Source organism: Onychostoma macrolepis, chromosome 17 (assembly GCF_012432095.1).
Source record: "Onychostoma macrolepis isolate SWU-2019 chromosome 17, ASM1243209v1, whole genome shotgun sequence".
NCBI lineage: Eukaryota > Metazoa > Chordata > Actinopteri > Cypriniformes > Cyprinidae > Onychostoma > Onychostoma macrolepis.
Genome location: NC_081171.1, coordinates 16,481,755 through 16,502,419, shown reverse-complemented (window position 1 = coordinate 16,502,419; position 20,665 = coordinate 16,481,755). Strand labels below are relative to the sequence as shown.

At 38.1% G+C, this 20,665-nt stretch overlaps 1 protein-coding gene and 2 long non-coding RNA genes across 3 annotated transcripts in view; 1 reads left to right on the top strand and 2 right to left on the bottom strand.

Annotated features, from left to right (window-relative positions):
- The first annotated feature begins 222 nt into the window (after positions 1-222).
- The window catches only part of sptbn5 (spectrin, beta, non-erythrocytic 5), a 36,100-nt gene continuing 15,657 nt past the window's right edge, over positions 223-20,665 (top strand). Inside the window, 34 exon segments of the mRNA XM_058748398.1 lie at positions 223-580; positions 1,371-1,512; positions 3,440-3,515; positions 3,518-3,606; positions 3,744-3,860; positions 3,948-4,105; positions 4,211-4,439; positions 7,858-8,492; positions 8,783-8,921; positions 9,011-9,234; positions 9,554-9,707; positions 9,943-10,143; positions 10,274-10,480; positions 10,661-10,805; positions 10,912-11,048; positions 11,156-11,359; positions 11,449-11,601; positions 11,784-11,914; positions 11,993-12,244; positions 12,438-12,725; positions 12,795-13,038; positions 13,188-13,327; positions 13,444-13,543; positions 13,689-13,859; positions 13,950-14,114; positions 14,339-14,565; positions 14,734-14,920; positions 15,054-15,254; positions 15,338-15,451; positions 15,534-15,691; positions 15,790-15,922; positions 16,713-16,858; positions 17,029-17,143; positions 17,237-17,347. Of these exon segments, the coding sequence (XP_058604381.1) occupies positions 1,390-1,512; positions 3,440-3,515; positions 3,518-3,606; positions 3,744-3,860; positions 3,948-4,105; positions 4,211-4,439; positions 7,858-8,492; positions 8,783-8,921; positions 9,011-9,234; positions 9,554-9,707; positions 9,943-10,143; positions 10,274-10,480; positions 10,661-10,805; positions 10,912-11,048; positions 11,156-11,359; positions 11,449-11,601; positions 11,784-11,914; positions 11,993-12,244; positions 12,438-12,725; positions 12,795-13,038; positions 13,188-13,327; positions 13,444-13,543; positions 13,689-13,859; positions 13,950-14,114; positions 14,339-14,565; positions 14,734-14,920; positions 15,054-15,254; positions 15,338-15,451; positions 15,534-15,691; positions 15,790-15,922; positions 16,713-16,858; positions 17,029-17,143; positions 17,237-17,347 (5,874 nt within the window). The 5' untranslated portion in view covers positions 223-580; positions 1,371-1,389.
- Positions 1,377-17,021, bottom strand: LOC131522738 (uncharacterized). Its single transcript, XR_009266627.1, has 3 exons — positions 17,009-17,021; positions 16,696-16,850; positions 1,377-1,566 (listed from the first exon to the last, which is right to left on the bottom strand). It is a non-coding gene; the product is annotated as an uncharacterized LOC131522738 (long non-coding RNA).
- LOC131522737 (uncharacterized) lies at positions 17,020-19,811 on the bottom strand. Its single transcript, XR_009266626.1, has 3 exons — positions 19,657-19,811; positions 17,216-17,330; positions 17,020-17,057 (listed from the first exon to the last, which is right to left on the bottom strand). It is a non-coding gene; the product is annotated as an uncharacterized LOC131522737 (long non-coding RNA).

Sequence of the window (20,665 nt, the reverse complement as noted above, 5' to 3'; positions counted from 1 at the left end):
GTTCAAGTTTCCCATACATTTAAGTACATTTATATAGGTGTTTAATGGTGCTTCCTATACTTTAATGAGCCTTTGACGTATATACAACCTTCAACCATCTGTTAGTATGTAATTTGCAAATTTTATATGCCATTTTAAGTGAAATAAGGGAATGTAATAAATGTTTCTATTTCAAATTAAAATGAATTGTTTGTCCAACACTTTATTTTGAAATAGTAATCTTAAGAAACTTGAACGTGCACTAAATCGTTTTCAGTTGTTTCAACCCCAAATCAATTAGCATACAACTGGCATGGCTGTTCCTAGATGGGCCTGTAGAGAGGTGTGTGCTGCTGAATTGCATGAAATACTGAATATGACTGCAACCTTTACCCCTCATGCAGCACATGGTCAGGTGAGTGAGAATTACCCTCCCTTTCAGTACATTACAACAGCGTCAAAGTTCAGTTCAGTTCCTTAACACTGATCGGTCTTAAAGAGGATTTATCGGATTACGCTCAAATCATGAATTTTTGCCTATGATGAAAGTCTATGATTAGCACTGACTGTGCTTAAGTGCTGAAAACAAACCTTGAGAAGGGTAAGTGAATCCAAAATCTATTGAATTCTTCGCATCACAACCTGACAAACAAATGTAATACTTTTTGCAAGTGTTTCAAATAGTTGTATGACATACAAATGGCAACAATTAAGAAACAAAAAATACAGATTATGCAAAAATGAAATGAAGTTTGTCTACAGAGATGTGTAATAATACAGTTTAATTGTTCATATTTGTTTTAAACTAGATTCAACAAATTATATGGATATAAAATAATTTTTTGTTGATATACTGTATATAATAGCACCATCGCATTAAGATGCTACTAAGATGATGTTCTAAACAATATAATATCTGAAAAGTATTAAGGACATGAAAAATTGGCCAGTTTACTAAGTAATCTGTAATCCTTTATCTCAACATATTCAATTTATTACCTGATTTGGAAATACTAGGTATTTTTATGATCCTTCTAAATATGTCTGTAAAGTCAGACATGAAGTACATAATTACACTGTCAGCAGGAGAGGCATGATTGCCTTAATGCTTTCACTTCCTCAAACATATAAGAACGAAGTAGATTTATAAATTGAAAATTACATATCTTGAGTCATATTTAACTTTCACAATGACATTTCCTTCGTACTATCCTCTTTTATCTTAACTTCCCGAAAGAGCTCAAAAATCGAGACGCAAAGGCCTCACCAATCATGTGTAGGGCTTAATGTTTAAACTCATTGTTGGCAGCTATTTATTTTAAATGAACAATCTCTGGTGTCTGGTTTGTGTCTTTAAAAGAGTTACATGCATTTTCATGTGTTGTTTTTAGGGACTAACACAGTCAGAAGATGTTTAAACAGGGAGATGGAGAGGAGTCGGATGGCCGATTCCGAGAGCTTCAGGAACAGCGGATGACAGTGCAGAAGAAGACCTACACAAAATGGATGAACAGTGTCTTCTCAAAGAATGGGGTACGAATAAGTCCATCCAAAGCCTTCCTGAACCTCAATGCTAGGCAACAAGATCTACAATCAGAGACACAACTAAGCACCAACAACACTTAAACAAAATTTTATATTTAAAATGTTTCATGATCAAGCCTTTTCCTATACACTGTAAAAAAATTAAAAATTAAAAAAAGTTGAGCCAACTTAAAATTTTAAGGCAACCAGCTCAACTTATTTTTGTGGGAGAGTCTCCAATTTTTGTTGTATAAACTTAAAATGACAAGGTGAGAAAACTCAAAAATCTGCTGAAGCTGGTTGCCTTAAAATTTTAAGTTGGCTCAACTTTTCTTTTTTTTTTACAGTGTAGTGTAACTATCTTGCTATGGCTATCTATCTATAAATATATAAATAATCCACTTTGTTTAATCAATAATATCTGCTGGAGGCACAGCAATTTGATTACACAAAAATTCATGATTCACAAGAAGATATCATGATAACTCTGGTGATATCCAGTGTAATATAACGTTAGTAATCCTGACTTGTCTTGTGACTTACTTTAGTTTACGATATGCTCACTCCAGCATGATTACCTCTAGTTTTGAACCCTTGAACCCAGTTAAGGTCATAATTATTTTATCATTGTCCATTACATTACCATCTACATACTTTATGTACTTGTCTCACGATAAATGGATAGTTCGTTTAGTTGCTTATTTAAACAAGTTAGCCTACTGTTTTCTATATATACACTCTTGAGATTGAGTTTAAAGATAATGATGAGAGACAGTGGCAGGTACACATAAAGGAAAACTCAATAGTTAATTTTTATACACTGTTATGCAAACCTTTTGTGACAGATCAGCACAGGGGAGGGAAAAACAATGATTTACCTTGTATTACATTAACATCACCAATATTAGATTTAGGAAGGAAATAGCACTGCCTTGACTGTCACTGCATAATATTTTTATACCTGATTTTTCCACCGTATGCGTCTCCCTTTGAGTGTTATATTTAACAGTAGTCACATATTACCTCCTCTCGTACTTACTGCCATTGTTGTGTGAACCAACTGAGAGACTTAGCTTACATAATAAACACCAACAGCAGGAAGATGTTAAAACAGACAAGTGGTGCTACAACAACCTTCCTCAGCTTGTTAGGGCACACAAATGTATTAATAGCTGTATGCAGGCAGCTGTCTGAAAGATTGAGATGTGTTTTAAACATTTCCCTTTCCTTTTCCCCTTCCTCAGTTGCTCCTGTATTGTTCTGTATCAAACAACACCGTTCATAACATGTTTAGTATAAAAGGTCACACTTATCATTAAGAAACTAAAAATTGCTTTCTGAGAAAATCTATTCCACTCTCATACTAACTGCTTATCAGTTACATGCAAGCTAGCACTTAGCCAGTTAGCATAAAGACCCTTGTATTTATCATGAAAGCTGCGAAAAGGTTTGCAGTAATTGCAAGCAGATTTGATTTTTTTTATCATTGCTCTGATGAGTGATGAACTACATCTCTGAAGACCCACCAGAGAAGCGGGGTGTGCTCTAAGCTCCCTCGATTCATTCCCTGGGTAAGCAGAGCCTATTGGAGGCAGTAAGCAGATCTGTTGAGAGACATCAGATTCCCACAACACATGGATTAGGGAGTGGTTGCAAGTCTCTTTGCTTGAAAGCTGAGAGCAGGACTGCTTTACTGAGAGGAGTGTGAGTGAGTCACGTCATAGTGGAATACAGTGGCAATTAGCCAAACACAACGGTAAAACAAAGCCAGCTGCTGATTTCATGCCTAAACAAATATAGGGTATAAGAACATGTATGTTACTACCTGCAACATGCTTGTTAGCCGATGTCTTCCCACTTTATGATTACTTGATTGTACAAACTGGGTGTATTAGAAATGTGTGTCATTTTATTTTAATGTGCATTCACTTTAAAGGAAAAGGTTGACTTGACTGATGTATATACTGAACTAAGAACTGGTGTGCATCTCGTGCGACTTTTGGAGCTCATCTCTGGGAGAAACTGCCCACTCCCAATCGACGCACCCTAAGAGTCCACTGTCTGGAAAACAACAGCATTGCCATTAATTTCCTTAAAAGCAAGGTACACTGGAAGAAATACAATGTGCAAATCTCTGAAATGAACCTTTTGAAAAGTATTATTTCCACAATGTAACGTCTTAAATTGAAAAATGGAATAATTGTAGGACATCCTTTTTCCCTCTGCTCATCTTCCTATAGATCAGAGTAGATCTGATTGGTCCAGAAAATATTGTGGATGGAGACAGAACTCTGATCTTGGGCTTAATTTGGATTATCATTCTCCGCTTCCAGATTGGAGCCATCAATCTTGTTGAGGTAAGGCCTTAAGAGTAGCCCCTATAAACTTTCTACAAAGCAAAAAAGTGCACTTATCACTCTGTTCACATCCTATTTTGATTTCAGGCTGGTGGTGATGCCAGTGGTGCTCAGCGCTCTGCCAAAGAAGCTCTACTGATATGGTGTCAGCGTAAGACCGCTGGTTACGCCAATGTAAATGTGCAAGACTTCTCAAGCAGCTGGAGAGATGGACTGGCCTTCAATGCTCTTATTCACGCCCATCGGTAGTATTTTCAGTGGATAACATTCTCTTTTGATAAGGAACAGAATTTGACTTTGTTCCCTTTCCACTACTTCAGTCTCATGATGTTATGATAACACTGTTCCAGGCCTGATCTTTTTGACTACAACCGACTACGCCAGGATGATCCAATGAGGAACCTCACCCATGCTTTCACTCTGGCAGAGGATGAGTTTAGTATAATGCAGCTCCTGGATGTGGAAGATGTCATGGTGCCCCGTCCTGATGAGAAGTCTATCATGACTTATGTCTCCCTGTACTACCACTACTTCTCTAAAATGAAGCAGGGTCAGACTATCCAGAAGAGGATAGCTAAGGTTAGTTAACGTGTAATTTTAAGTAATATAAAATGCAAGCTTTTCTTCCATATTGTGGTATATATCCAAGTGAAACAGATTATTGTAAAGAAAGAAGTGTATAATGAGGGCATCAGTTGTTGATTGGATGGAGGCAGATCCGATGCTTGTTATGTGACACACAGCAGCCACGATAGCACTGTATAACTGATATAGGCTTGTTTTATTTACTTTTTTACTTTTTATTTGTAATATTTCCAAACGTGTTAAATATATCAGGAAATATCTCGATTCTCAAATATGTGTAAGTAAATTCATTTTGCACCTTTATAGATTATTTGATCAATAAATGGTTGATCAATAATCTATCAACTACACATAAAAACCCGACTTTATACTTAAGTACCAGATATGGGTGTCATGTCATAAAATATTTTTAATACGACTGACATTGTATTTAATTTGAATTTAATAGCAATTCTGTAAGTTAATAATTATAACACTTTCATTTTACAGAGAGCAAAGAACATTTTCATTCAGTCTAGCCAGAGTTCAGGCACTCTCAAAAACTCCCATTAAAATCACTGAAGCGGTTTACACTGTGAAATGAATATCTTAACTTACATTTGTAGGCACATCTGCACTTTGTTGTTTCTGATGAAAGAATTCGCCAGATAATTCAGTCAGTGAGCAAGTGAACAAAACACTGCGTTTCAGCGATGACTCTGATTGGTCATTACATTCATAATCGCAACAGAATCGTGTGTGATTGGTTATAATGCAGCGCTGTACAAACGTGTCTGTTTTTGGCTTTCCTGTAGCTCAAATAGTAGAGCATGGTGCTTGCAACGCCAAGATCATGGGTTCAATTCTCAGGAAAGCAAGAGCTGATAAAAAGTAAAAACTAATTTGACTGCAATGTAAGTCGCTTTGGATAAAAGCGTCTGCTAAATGTAAATGTTTTTGGCTCAGCGCCAGCCAGCGAACGCAGATTTGAATTTAGCAGCTGATGCTGTGCTGCACTGAACGATCTAATCACATTGGTATGATTATGAAATATAAAAAATATTTGGCTATTTTTTGTCTTTTAGAAGCTGCATTCAAAATCCACTCGGCTGAGAAATCTGAGCCATGCCTTTGAATGGGCATGACGCCTCTGCCTGGTGATAATACAGGCAAAAAAAATCCCATAAAGTTATACTGACAGAATTTATAGTCCGTGTAAAGCAATATTAAATGTCTTCTGAGTTTGTCACATCACAGAAAAAAAGTGTTAACCACCCAGCCAAATTTAAATGAAAAAAGCCAAGTAAATAAAATAAATGTACCAAAATATTGACAAAAATAATCAGTATTCTCTGCTCTCAAACGCTGGGGGTGTGTCCACTGTTGGTGCTGAAACCACACCCACTCACGGGAAAGCTGTCTAGTGTCCCAACAGCGTCACACTAGCCACACCATGCCTCTCTAAACTGTGAAATACCGCTACAACCTGAATAGATGTTCCCTCTAGCAGCTTTAATGGAATTACACAGCCAAACACAAGTATGTATCGCTGCAGCCCGGAGACCTGGAAGTGGGAGGGACTTACGCTGCAAGCAGGTTGGGAAAGGGTAGGATTAGGGTTCGGTTTGGTGTAGACGATATTAACAAATCCCACCCATTTGGAGCTGGCTCCGACCTCCGTTTATACCTAACTGGTCAAACATGTTTGGTAATATGGATTTACGTGACGAAGGTAGCTAGCTAACTGTAGACTGTACTAATGACAGTAACTCTCGATTGACCAGGTGAACCATTGATGCTGATGTGCTCTAGTTATTAGGCTTGTTCGAGATGCATATGACATCAAAATACCGCGAGAGTGATTCAATAGCATAAAGAGTCATTTCTCTCTAATCGATCTTGTGGTACTTTGATGTCATACGCCGATCGGTCTGCACAGCACTGATGCATCTTAAACAAGTCTATTATAGTGCTAGGGGAGGGCCCATGCTCAGTGGCTCCATTGTGTCATCAAGACCTTATTTTAGGTCCGTCCAAAAAATACTGAACACAAAAATGGTGAAAAACTGTTTAATGGTCTAACTCCACAATTCAGTACTACATAGTGCACAGTCTTTGTAACGTGTTTTTAACAATACATTTCTAACATTTATAATGTATTTATAAACAATTCTCTGAATTGCCTTTACACAGACGTTAACTAAGTAGTAGTAGCAGTAATACTATTGAACTGCCCTAATGCCAATGCCAAAATAGTTATTAGAGATATAAGATGTATTTCCTTGGGTGTTTAGTCTTTTTCTAGACTGGGCTTGGAGTAGATGTGATTATTATAACGAAAGATATACACTCTTTGATTTGGTCCACTGAGACAATGCACTGTCACATGAGCATGTCCTCATGGCTTTTTCGGGAAATGTTAAGCACTGGCGCACTCTGTGTGTGAAAGTATGAACTGCAGCTACTGTGGTGTTGAATCAGGACTCTAATCTCAAACTCTTTAGGATTAGTGGATTTGACTGTGGGTCAAAAGGAGGAGCCCTGGTCTTAATCAGATCAGTGTAAACTCTAGGCTGTAAATGCTGCTAAACAAGAAAGTTAGTTGCCTGCACCGCGTAGTCAAGAAACAGCTTTTCGGATAATGCTGACAATATGGAGGAAGACGTCCTCAGATACTCTTTGACAGCAGGAGGAGTTGATCCAGCAAAGATGAGCTCAGAGGTCAGGCGATGCCATTAACATGCTGGCAGGATACACATGGAGAGAAACAGGGGCGTGAAGTGTCCTGTTCTGCCTGTGCAGTATGACACTTTCACTCACCACCATGTCTACAAGTGTGAATAGAAATAGCGGTATGTGTTGACTAGGTCACAGCTGTGGAGTAGTGTTATCTGTCACAAAAGTGTATTAAACAATGACGGAGAGATCTTGTTAGATAGATAGATGGATGGATGGGACGGAGATAAGCCCAGCCAGGCTCTGAGATGTCAAGACTCTAAATTTCATTTTATGGGAAGACTGCCAGCTCTCAGGTGTGATGCTGTTGGGACACTAGATGACAATGGCTTTCAGTGGCTATTTCAGCACTCAGTGGCTGCGATGGCAGAACATGAGACAAACAATTATTGAGCCGGATAGGAGTCTTCCAGAAGTGGGAAAGGTGTGTATTAAGTAGATAGATGTCAGTGTAGCTGCTGAACGAAAACATGCTCCCAAATCACCCGTTCTTTGAAGAAATAGAACTTGTGATCAAAATATAGTCTATTTCTGTTACAGCATGATTTACTTTTTATTGTACTTATCTTTTTTAAATCATGATGTTGCTTAATGTTTAGTACTGACCTGCTGTTAGATAAAATCTGTGCTTTTGAATTTCATCCATCTGCTTCAACATTGGTGTTTTCTAAAATATATAGTTTATCTCTGCCTGCAGATTGTGGACCTTCTGAAAGAGCTGGATGATATGAAGCGCATGTATGAGAGCATGGTGTCTGACTTGCTACACTGGATCAAGACCAAGGTGATGGAGCTCAATGACCGTTCTTTCCCCAACTCCCTGCGAGAAATGCAGCATCTGGTTTCTGCCTTCAAGAAATACCGCACTATTGAGAAGCCTCCCAAGTACCAGGAACGAGGGGCCATCGAGGCCCACCTCTTCAACTTGCGAACCAAGCTAAGAGCAAACAACCAGTGGGACTATATTCCTCCGGAAGGTAAGACCATGGGGGATATCGAAAGGAACTGGACCTTTCTAGAGCGTGCAGAACACCAGCGAGAGAGGGCCCTCCAGAGTGCGCTGATGAGGCTGGAGCAGCTGGAACAGCTGGCCCAGAAGTTTGACCGTAAGGCTACGCTGAGGGAGAGCTACCTGGAGGACACACTGCATCTGTTGCAACAACAAGACCTGGGAGGGCTGCAGAGACTGGAGGAGGCTGAGACGGCGGCTCGGAAACTGGAGGCCCTGGGAGCGGATGTGCTGGCTCGTGAACCTCGTTTCCGCGCTTTAAGTAAAATGGCTGCTGTTATTGAAAAAGAGAACTACCACAGCAAGGCACAAGTGATTCGCAGGTGAGGGGGCAAAGAATAGCAGATAGTTCATAATCACTTGTGGATATGGGCTATGACTGTTTGTAATGTCCTAATGCAGTGGAAAAGACATGTCAAAAATAAGTTTCTAGTAAAAGATTTCCACTAATGCTGGCACTATAAAATATAATTTCCTGTTTGTTGATTCTCGGGAATGTGGAAGTGGAAAATTACATTATTAAAGTAAAAAACATTTTATAGGTGTGGAAGCATAGTAGATAATGCATGCTTATTATCTTATTAATGTTTCATTACTATCTTGTACGTGACAGGAACATGGATATCATGAACCGATGGAAAGCTTTGCAGCAGCTTCTGCAGCAGCAGAGAGAACATGCTGGAGATGCTGTGAATACATTTGCTGTTCTCAGAGATATTGAGTTTATATCTCTGGACCTAAGGGAATTACAGGTGAGCAACTCAAATTTCCTATATATATAATTTTTACTACAGATATTACCACTGAGCACTATCACTTGATCATAAACTTTCTTTCCTAGGCCCAGGCAGATTCCTCTGACTTAGGAAAACAGCTGCCAGACGTGGTAGCCCTACTGCAAAAGCAGGACTTACTAGACACTCAAATCATCTCACTTGGAGAAACCCTGAATGCCATGAGCAGCAGTGCCTTAAAGGTTAAACACAAAGGTGCCACAAAAGTCGAGAGAGGAGTTAAAGATCTTAACAGCCAGTACAACTCTTTGCTGGTTCTCAGCAAGAACAGGTAAACTCTTTAAACCCCTCTAATTGTACCAGAAGCCCTCCCATACCACTGTAATAGACTTGTTCGAGATTTTATTTGTGGATATTTGTAAGACTAAAATTTTTGTAAAATTCTAAAATGAGTACAAAATGGAGAAAAAAATCTTGTGGCAAGTATACTTAAACACCCTTACAGTACCTAGACTTGCAGTAGCTAAACTGTGTTTTATAAGAAATACAGACAGGATTGTATACAGCACAGTTTTACTGTCTTATAAAAAAAAACTACTGTGGACATATACTGCACAGCAATAACATGCTCTTTTTTTGTGGAAAAAAAGGAGAAAAGCTCTGGAGGGACAGCTGAAGCTCTTTGAATTTTTCTATGATTGTGAAGAAGTAGAAGCATGGATCTATGAGAAATGGGTCCTCTTACAGGCAGCATCTCTGGGGAGAGACCTCAGTCAAATTCAGCAAGCCATTCAGAACCACAAGGTATGTGGCCATCAGATACTATAAGATCAAATACAAAATTGTAGTATTGAAGAAACCCATTACTGCCTACGTTTTAGATATATTTCAAACAGTTACATGCTTATTGATACTCTTTCATACTGCTTGCTCTTTTAAGCACTTCTATAAGGGAAAACAGACTAATGTTGCTTAACCTCACTCAATGTGACTGGACCAGAGCTGCAAAGATTAGCAAAAATTGCTATGTATGTTGCAGGCTTTAGAGGCAGAGATTCAGTCACAGGAATCACTGTGCTCTGGGGTTTTATCCAGAGGCCATGAGCTGTGCAGGGGCAGACACCCCAATGAGAGAGACATCCAAAAGTGGATTCGGACTCTTCAGAAACAATGGCAGCAGCTTAAAGAACAAGTCACCATTCGAAAAAACAGGCTGCATGCAGCCAATGTCATCAAGCAGGTATAAACCAAACTTAGCTATGTAGGCCTATAGGTTCCTCATGAGTGGAAAGTGAGAAATTATGATTCAGTAGATCAAGCAGTGGTTGGCATAAAAATGTGTTCTAAATGCCATTCCTCCTTTCCCTCAGTATTTTGCAGACGTTACCGAAGCCAGCTCGTGGCTTGATGACCGCAAACCACTTCTCATTGATGAGGATTATGGAAAGGATGAGGCCAGCACTACTGCTCTGCTCCAGCGTCACCAAAGACTGGAGAAAGAAATGGAAGCATATGCCTCAGAAGTTAAAAGGCTAGGCGAGCAGGCCAAGAGTGCTGCCCAACTTGCTCCTCTTACTGTAAGTCACAACCAAAATAACGCATTCAGTACAAAAGAAAGAACGCAATTACAGTATAACGTGAATAACAGTATATCCATGAAATAAATGTGAATCTTTGCTAGTATAAAACAGAAATTACTGTATAATTTTATGGATACAGCTTCAGTGGCACTGACATATTTTTTTAACCAATTTAAGACTGAAGCCCCGCAGAGTAGAATGGTCCACTACAGTGATTCATCAGATGGTGAAGATGAGACGGATAAAAAAGCAGACAAAGGAGGAAAAGTCCTTAGCAAGGCTTTACCACAAGAACAAGCAATGATTAGGTTCAGATACAGAGGTACGCAGCATCCTTTAGTGCTAAAGAATGATACATGCTACTGGTCTGGTTTGTGTGTACAATGAACCAGTTTCTCTTTCTTTTCTCATGTTGACCATTTTTTCAGGTCCTATATTAACCTGGGAAAGAGGAGAAATATTGACAATTGTCAGCAGGGAAAAAGACGACAAGTTTCTTCTTCGAGACAGCAGGGGAAATGAGCAACTAGTATCTTCCACATTCATCAGGGAGATGCCGTCTTCTGTAAGACGATTTCAAAATCTACTTGAGTTTCAAATCTTATGAGCCATAAAACCTCTTGAAATTGCATCTACTAGACAGTTTTTGTGTTTTTATGCAATTAAATGCAGAAAGCACCACCTGAACCTATGAATGGAGAACCTGAGAGTCCAAAAAAGAAAGTGAGCCGACCTCGCCGCACTCGTTCTATGCGGCGTGGCACAGCTGAAATATCTACCTCATCAATGCCCGACCCACACTTCCAAAAAGACACAATAGAGAGCACACAAAGCAGTCTGGAACAGGATTTCAACAGCCTTAATAATTTAGCACAGGTAAATATTCAAGCTTTACCTTTACTCTTTACCATTTTAGATGATTTTAAACGTTTTCCAGGCATTTAAATAGCATTTTCTCCCACCAGTCAAAAAATAAGATACTGGATGACACTGCACGATTACATAGGTTCTATAATGCCTGTGAGGAGTTTGAGTCCTGGATGGGAGACAAGGAGAATGTCCTCAACAATTTTAACTCCAACTCCAACAACTTAGAGGTTGTACAAGCCAAATATGAGGTCAGTTCACCCTGAAAACACATGCCGAGCAGAATAACACAAGTCAACATGAATGCTTTACAACATTCAGAGCCTTAAAGCTGCTTGGAGAAGTAACTCAATTAGATATACTTGTGTTCTTTGGATAACATGATGGTATTTTGATTTTAAAACATTCACTTCTTTCTCAATGTTATACACAGAACTTTCTCACCGAACTAGCCAGTGGTAGAAAGCAGCTCGATGACATTACCAAGCTTGGAGAGGAGCTTGTGAAAAAACAGCACAGTCAGAAAAAAGAGATTCAGCTGAGGCTTGGAATCGTAACCCGCAGGTATGAAGGCTAAAATCAGCATTGTGCAGCCATCCCACCATGCTATTGTCTCCTTAAAGTGTTTCTTTGTATGACCAGATGGGAACACATTCAAAAACTAAAGGATGAGATGGCTCATGAGCTGCTTAGCTCTGCTGATGTGAAATCGTTCCTGCAGATCTGCCAAGATGTCCAGGCTCAGCTCCAGGATAGGCTAGTCCAGCTTGACACACCTGATGTGGGGAGCTCACCATCAGCCTTGCAGGCTGAGGAACACAGACAAGCCCAAGCTGAGAGGGACATAGAAGCCCTGGAAAGGAAAATAGAATACCTTAAAAGTGTGGCCAAAATGTAGGTTTGCTACAAAATTATTGCAGTACCACTTATGTTTTTTGGCACATCTTATTTCTAACCTTGTAACAGCTCATAACTATCATCAACAATAACTTACAGGAGAATGTCCAACATTATGTATTGAGTAGTGAAACTAAATCAATCCTTATTAATCTGTCTGTTAACTGTATGTCACATTGCTATGCTACAGGAAACAGGACTGTAGTCCTGCAGAGAGTGCCGCTATCATGGAAGAAGTATGTGCCCTGGAAGACCTGCTGCGGCAGTTGAAAGCCCAAGCCACTCAGAGACAACGGATGCTTGAGGAAGCCCGACGCTTGCAACTCTTTCAGAAAGAGACCAGAGACCTGTTGTTATGGGGCGAGGCAAAAAAGGAGCAACTTCTGGAAGAGGACACTGGATCTGATGTAGCATCTGCTCAAGCCCTGCTGAAGGAGAACCTTGATCTGAAGCAAGAGATTGAACTTCAGAGAGCAAAGTTAGTTGTGTTTGGTCTTATCTTGTAATTCGTATTTAGTGCCTATGATTGACGGTAACATTATTTCAGATTGAAAGATATGGAGAAGCTGGGTCAATCTCTGGAGGTGGCATCTGGAGAGAAAGGAGCTAAAGATGTTCAGCAGACACTCACTAAGTTGGATAACGAATGGAGCCAGCTGGACAAACTATGGTCTAGTCGCAACAGACGGCTTCAGCAAGGACTGGAGTTTCAAAAGCTGAATATGGAAGCAGATCGCATAGAGGCCACCATTTCTGGTCATGAAGCCAGACTGAAAGTCAGAGACTTGGGGGTAAATTAAATAGATGATACTGTGACATTTAATTTCTTTTATTATTCTAATTTATTCATTAAATTGATTAATTTCATGTGTCTAAGCACATTTTTGTTAGAGGAAGAGATAACACATTTGTAAAGATTTAATGCATAATTTCTGTACAGGACTCTGTGGACAGCGTTCACAGTTTACTGGGCCGACAAGAAGAGCTTGAGGCTTTGCTTGAGGCACTAGAGCGATCCATTAACCTCTTTCAAGACAAGAGCCAGGAGCTCATCAGTAAGCGTAACTTTGCAGCCAAAGAGTGAGTATAGACTTTTGTTTTTACATATTATAATTAGTTTTATTAAAAGATAATTATAATTGCTTGTTTCTTAGTGTTATCATCTTTGTTCACTCTGGCATATTACCTCTTTCCAGAATTCAACAGCGATCAAAGGTCATTCAAGATCGATACAAGAACCTGAAAGAAAGTTGTAAATTAAGGAGGCTTGATTTGCTTGCTTCTAAAAAGTACCAGGTAGACCTTCAGTTTATGTTTTGGAAAGTGACAGCATAATTCAGAAATAATGGAAGTTAAAATCTGTTAGTAGTTGTATATCAGACAAGAAAACTATTTAAATAACTGCAGTGCTTTAAAAAAAACTTTACTTTCCTTTGTATAGGAATTTTTAAGAGATGCAGAGGAGATGCTGCTATGGATAGAGGAGAAGTTTGAGATTGCTGAGGACGAATCATACAGAGATCCAACCAACATTCTTCGCAAGCTCAAAAAACATGAGGCGGCAGAAAAAGAGATGCAGGCCAATCAAGTCCGCGTAGACAGACTGACTGAGGTACAGCACTACATCAGATGTATTGTTTACTATTTCTCAAGCAACATAAGTACTTTGCCATGATTTTGGTCCATTTTGATGTGTGGTTAGACTGGAGAGGAGTTGTTAGCAGAGGATCACTACAACAGCCAGAGCATACAGAGGAAGACTCGAGAGATACGCAAAAGGTGGACTGAACTCCAGAGGAAGATGGCAGAAAGAGGGGACAAACTACGACAGGCTGGCCAGCAGGAGCAACTCATGGAGCTGCTTCAGGTACTTAAACTCAAGCTGTGTTCTACTTGACTACTACAGGACAGCAATGAAGGATTTTTCAGATTTATCATTGAAATGCAAGCAGAATAATTTTCTTCGAGTAGTTTTTAAATCTGTTATTATGTAAATTTGTCATAGAATTTAATCAGTTGAAATGAGCTATTTACACAGAAAAAATAAGTGTGCTCTCATTGTTATATTTTAAAGTATCTGTATATTTTCAGGATGCAAAATTGAAGATTGAGGCAATTGAGAGAATGTTACAGAATGCAATCAGGGGTCATGACCTTCGTTCAAGCAGACAGCTCCTGAAGGAGCACAAGCAGCTGGAGGAGGAGGCTCAAGAACTTGCAGAAAAAATCAACTCCATTGTCACCCGTGCCAAACACCTGGCCACCAACCACTTTGACTCTCAACGCATTCTCAGGGAGACTGAAACTTACCTGAAACTGTTAGTACTCATTTTTCATCGAAACCTACCTGCATGAATTTCCTGTTTTAGTGAAACAATAGCTAATAAATTAATTAACAATTATAAGTATATGCAGGGTCAATCAATACAAAACTGTTGCTTTATCCGAATACTTTAAGATGCCTTTACCTCTGTTTTAATTGCCAGATTTAAGTCTCTACAGAAACCTTTGGATCATCGCAGGAGCCAGTTAGAAGCAGATGTGGCTTTATATAGCTTTTACCATGATGTAGACCTAGAGCTAAACTGGATATCAGAGCATCACCCTGTAGCTGATATTACAAACTATGGAAGATCTCTGGCAGGGGCAGTTAGCCTGCTTCAGAAACACAAGGTGCAATTAGATTTGAGTGTATGAATACAAAAATAGTTTTAATAACTTTAAATAAATGACTGTACATTTCCTTGTAAAGTTCCAGTGTGAAGGTGTATTCATTATAACTGTTAAATCTTTCAAAATCCTCCAGGATCTGCAGGTAGAGGTGAATGGCCACAGCCAGTACCTGCAACGAGTACTGGACAGAGGACGAGCCATGGCCCAGTCCAATCAGTGGAATGGTCAGGAGGTGCAGCAGAGGTGTGAGCAACTGATTGCAGAATGGGAGGATTTTGAGCAGTTATGTGAGAAACGGTCTGGCGAACTTAACAAGGCAGTTACACGGGAGCAGGTAAAAGTGTACGAGTGTTTACAGTTTTTTGGTCAAGTAATTATTCAAGCCATTGCTCTTAACATTTTTGTTCTGATGTTCAGATTTTGCTTGACTGCACTGAGCTAGAAACCCTTCTGTCAGAAACATCAGCTTTGGTCAGCACTGATTATGGCAAGACTGAATTAGCTACGCAGAGTCTAATAAAGCAGCACGAGGTGAGTAATCTTTGGCTTGTACTAATGCAATAGCTTAAGGTTTTAATACATAACCTTAACACATACTGGTTTGTTTCTTCAGGCAGTGGAGGGGCAGATTGAGGTATTTGCTGCTCAAGTAGATGAACTCAAGTCAAACGTTAAGCAGGCTGTACGTGTGTGGGGTTTAGAGGAGCTGAACAAGCCCTACAATCACATTAAATCTAAGCTAAATGAGGTTCAGCACTCGGCAACAGTCAGGTAAAATAACTATAAATTGATAAAACAGCACAATTAATAGAAGTAAACACCCTCATGTTGGTTTGCTGTGTTAAAACAAACGTATCTCGTTACTACAGAGAGCAGAGGCTGAGAGAGACTTTACATCTACATGAATTTAAGCGTGAGTCTGCTGAACTGGAGGAATGGATTGCTCAGCAGACACAGATTGCTGCCTCTAATGACTTTGGGAGTGATTATGAAAATGCACTGGTGAGACTATCGATCTGTTGCAGACTTGTTCAATGATTTTGTATATTTACCTTCAAATCAATGATTTTTCATTGTCCTGTATTTACCTTCAAACTACTTTGCACTGTACTTTAATTCGGGGTTGGGGTCAAGAAATTTTGAAAGGGGAAAAAAAAAACTATTTAAGGGCAAGGTATTTTATGGTGGTCATAATTTTACTACAGTTGGTATAATAATGAAATATTTTAACACCGTTTTAAAACATTTACTAAATTTGATACTAATTTTTCATTTGTTTGGTCGGAAATATAATCGCTACACTAAATTCTAATGACAGCCAGAGTCTTAATACTTAATAGTAAAAATTAATAAACAAATCTGTTTTTGTTTTATTTTAAAAGTTTATACTTTTTACATTAATTCAATGGTGGGTATAAGAACAATACACTATCTACTTGAGTGAATATTTTCTAGATAATATTTTATGCCTTTTAATACTTTAACTTTTATGGCTTAAGTACAGTGACAAAATAAATGGCAATTATTACAACCTATTGTCTTCAAACTTATTTCTCTTTTTTTCTTTTTTTTTTTTTTCTTTAATTGTCTTATTATTAATTGTTTTCAAACATATTATTTGACCCTTGAAATTATATTTTGGGGTCCTTGGCATAAATATTTGAAACCTTAATTTCCTATTTTAAACATAAAATTCTTCAAATTTCAATTTGATTCATCAAGTTAATCCTGTATCAGATATGCATGTTGTCTGTGATCTGGATCTGTCTAAGTACCTCTTGTTTCATGACAGCAACTGTGTGGGAGATTTGAGGTATTCTTAAAGCAGCTGGAGGTGGGACTGGAGAGGATGCACACCTGTGAAGAGTTGGCTGACAAACTCGTCAAAAGTAATCATCCTGAGAGTCGCTTCATCCGAGAAACACAGAATCTACTCAGGTAATGGCATGTAATAAGGAAAACAAAATATTACAAATTAATAAATACAGTAATCTCATATTTGTGTCAAATAAAAATATTTTTGTTTGATGTATCAGTGTAGTTACATCATTTTACAATCTACATATATCATTTGCAGTTCATACTTACATTAAGTCTAATTTTGACAGAGAATCATGGGAAGAGCTGCAGGATTTATCTAAAGATCGGAAAGAAAAGCTACGTAAATCTGAGGAATGTCACAAATTCTACAAAGACTTGACTGATGCACTAAGACAGATAAAGGTATCCACTCCAGCTGTTGTTTAAAGTCATGCTTTTAAATAATACGATAAACATATCTGCCCTGGTGCTCACATGTCACATATCTTGTACCAGGAAAGGTACAAAAGCATTCCTGATGACATAGCCAAAGATCTGAGGGGAGTGCTGTCTCAGCTACGGAAACATGAAGCTCTTGTACATGAGCTGGCTGGAACAGAGCAACAGGTATGATGTGAGAGCAGTCATTACGGGTGTCTTGCACTGGTGAAATGGCTATAATCTTGAATTTACAGTACACTGTAAAAAATCCAACTTTCGAAAAGTTCTACTAACCAATGTAAAAAAGTAGCCTGAACGAATAATTTTTAGTAGAAGTCAGTTTTAACTTATTGTGTGAACTGAACAAAAATACTCTAAACACGTCGCTAGCAAAGGTTTTTTTGTTTACCTTACTTCACAACATATGCAAATGTTCTCCCAACTTTTCAAATTGAGTCATCTGAACAAACAATTTTACATTGAACAAAATTGCACAAGTTCCCAGCATGCATTGCAGCTTGAAAGCATTTTAAAATGCTTTGAAAATAAACAAAAATCTGAAGAAAAGAGGATTGTGAAAAAAAATTAACATTGCTAAATAATAAAAAATCTTTGGATGCTCTGACAGTTCTTTTAACACTCAGTAGACTGACATTTAATCATTAGATGAACTAAAGTTTTTTAAGTTGTCAGTTGCTAGTTGAGTTAACTTAAAAAGTTGACTGCGATAGGTTGCCTTATTCTTTTCAGTTAAGTCAACTTTTTTTTTCTTTTTACAGTGTATACTGATACCTAGTGGGTGGCATGGATGCTATTGTGCAGAGGGAAAAAATAATAAGTTATTGTTTCTTTCTAAAATATCTGTCCACTACCATTTTGACAACTTATTTTTGCATTAGAATTATTATATAAATATATAGCCCTATATTGGCTATAGTTTTTAAGGAACAGGGACTTTTGGTTAAAAATTGGTATCGGTCTCTTTTAATCCATTAAATAACGATGTAAGGGTATGAATAATAAGTGATGACTCGGTTATGTCTCTTTTAGGGCTGCAACTAACGATTATTTTAATAATCGATTAATCTGTCGATTATTTTTTCGATTAATCGATGAATCGGATTAAAAAAAAAAAAAAGCATTCATTTCCAACCCTTTATTCAAAAACAGAACTAAAATCTTTAGAAAGTGCACAAACATGTTGCTCCTTGAACATCCCTGAGCTGTTATAATAATAATAAAATAAGTGGGGAGTGCAAAAATTAAATAATTTAACAACACTGTGTGGTTAGCGTTGGTATTGTATCAGACACCTGCACTTAACATTTATGAAAATCAAGCTCAAATGGAGTTAATAATGTTTTTGACCAGAGAATGACGGAGATGGAGTGTTTTGTCTGTCGTTAGAACGGCTGTAACTGTTATGCAGTGCATAAGTGCATTAAGTGCATTATGCTTTCATCAACTTTTACAGGTTATATAACTTTGATTGTAGCTATATGGGCGCTTAGTTTTTCTTGTTGTTTAATACACTTGGCCAAAATCTCAAATTAAGCGCTTATGCACATAATGCACAGGATATTTAAAACGTATATAGACAGCAAATAACTAATTCTTCTCCACTCTTCAAACACACAAAACATTATCCTTTACTGACATAGTGTTTGAGTAAAGAAAACGCTGTACTATTCAAACACCAATTATTTATTCACCCTTGCATTGCGAAAAAGCAGAGATCTCATCTTCTCCAGGCTGTGCGCGGCGCGTCAATCTGAACGGAGGCGGGTGAAGTTACGAGGTCTCGCTGAGAGCTCGATGATCCAATGGCGTTACGAAGTTTTACTGACAAGTTATTTTAATGCTTATCATTGGTTTACTATTTTTAAAACTCTCTGATTTAAAATAATAAAAACGAATTATAAGCGACTCAAGTTTGGATAATTTTTCACAGCACCTGACTGGGCTAGAGTATGGCAACTGCCATACTCTGCCATACGCAAACGCCGCCCCTGCTCCCACACCTTGGATGACTTGGGTCGCACGGATTTCTCTGCCTCCGCCATGTATCTTTCCTCTACCTCCGCTCGTTTTTTTTTGTTTTTTAACTTTTGTTTTTATTTATGAGGCGCCAAACTCTGCTAGCATCCGTGCGCGAGAGAGACCGAGTGTGTTCACTCCGCTCCGCGCTCAACTAAAGTTTTTTTTTTTTTTTTTTTAATAATCAAACGTCTCCGCGTCGCGCGACACAACGAATCGATTATGAAATTCGTTGCCAACGCTTTTAGTAATCGATTTTTATCGATTTAATCGATTCGTTGTTGCAGCCCTAGTCTCTTTGAGCTCATCTCACTTAGATTTTTGCTTGTAAGTGATGGATTTTTATTTATTTTGCTGGTTCAATTTGTGTCTGTAAGAGATTGATAAATCTTTTCCTCATCTTGTTGCCTATTCCTCTGTCTGTGGCGCTAAGTGCTGGAAAACAATTAACGATTTACCTGACTCAGTGACATCTCTCCATTGTCCAAAATACTTGAAATACTATAATTGACGAATTCTTCGGCACAGAATGATAATATCATCCGTATTTGTCCCAACTCGTATATCTCTCCGCTCCTCTAATCGCTTTTCCTTCGCGGAATCGCGCCTTGCCCTTGAACCTTTACCCGCCCAGAGTTGCCCTGTCGTCTGATTGGTCGACAGCATATGAACTTTAAAAAATCATAAATATAACCCTGGACCACAAAACCAGTCTTAAGTCGCTGGGGTATATTTGTAGCAATAGCCAAAAATGCATTGTATAGGTCAAAATGATAGATTTTTCTTTTATGCCAAAAGTCATTAGGATATTAAGTAAATATCATGTTCCATGAAGATATTTTGTACATTTCTTACCGTAAATATATCAAAACTTAATTTTTTATTAGTAATATGCTGAATATTGCTAAGAACTTAATTTGGACAACTTTAAAGGCAATTTTCTCATTAGGCTATTTTGATTTTGTTTGCACCCTCAGATTCCAGATCTCAGCCAAATATTGTCAGATCCTAACAAACCATACATCAATTGAAAGCTTATTTATTCAGTTTTCAGATTTTGTACAAATCTCAATTTTGAAAAATTGACACTTAAGACTGGTTTTGTCGTCCAGGGTCACAAATGTAAGGATTTTATGAAATAATTACTTTAAACGGATTTAAAGGATAGCCCCTTGAGATGTAACATCTCATTTTCAAGGGGGTCCTATAACACAAAAACAAAATATTACAACATAAAACAACTGTACAAAACATGTACACACACAAATATACAAAACAAAAGACATGCTCAACCAGTCCCTTACACCACAGCAGGATTACAAAACAATCAACATCATATATAAGCATAATCAATATAAGAAAACTTAAAAACATACACGTTATTTTAAGATAAGAAAATAGAGATAACCTTAATAAATAAAGGGTTTAAGAAAAAAAAGTTAATAAATAATTAATTTTCAAAGGCAT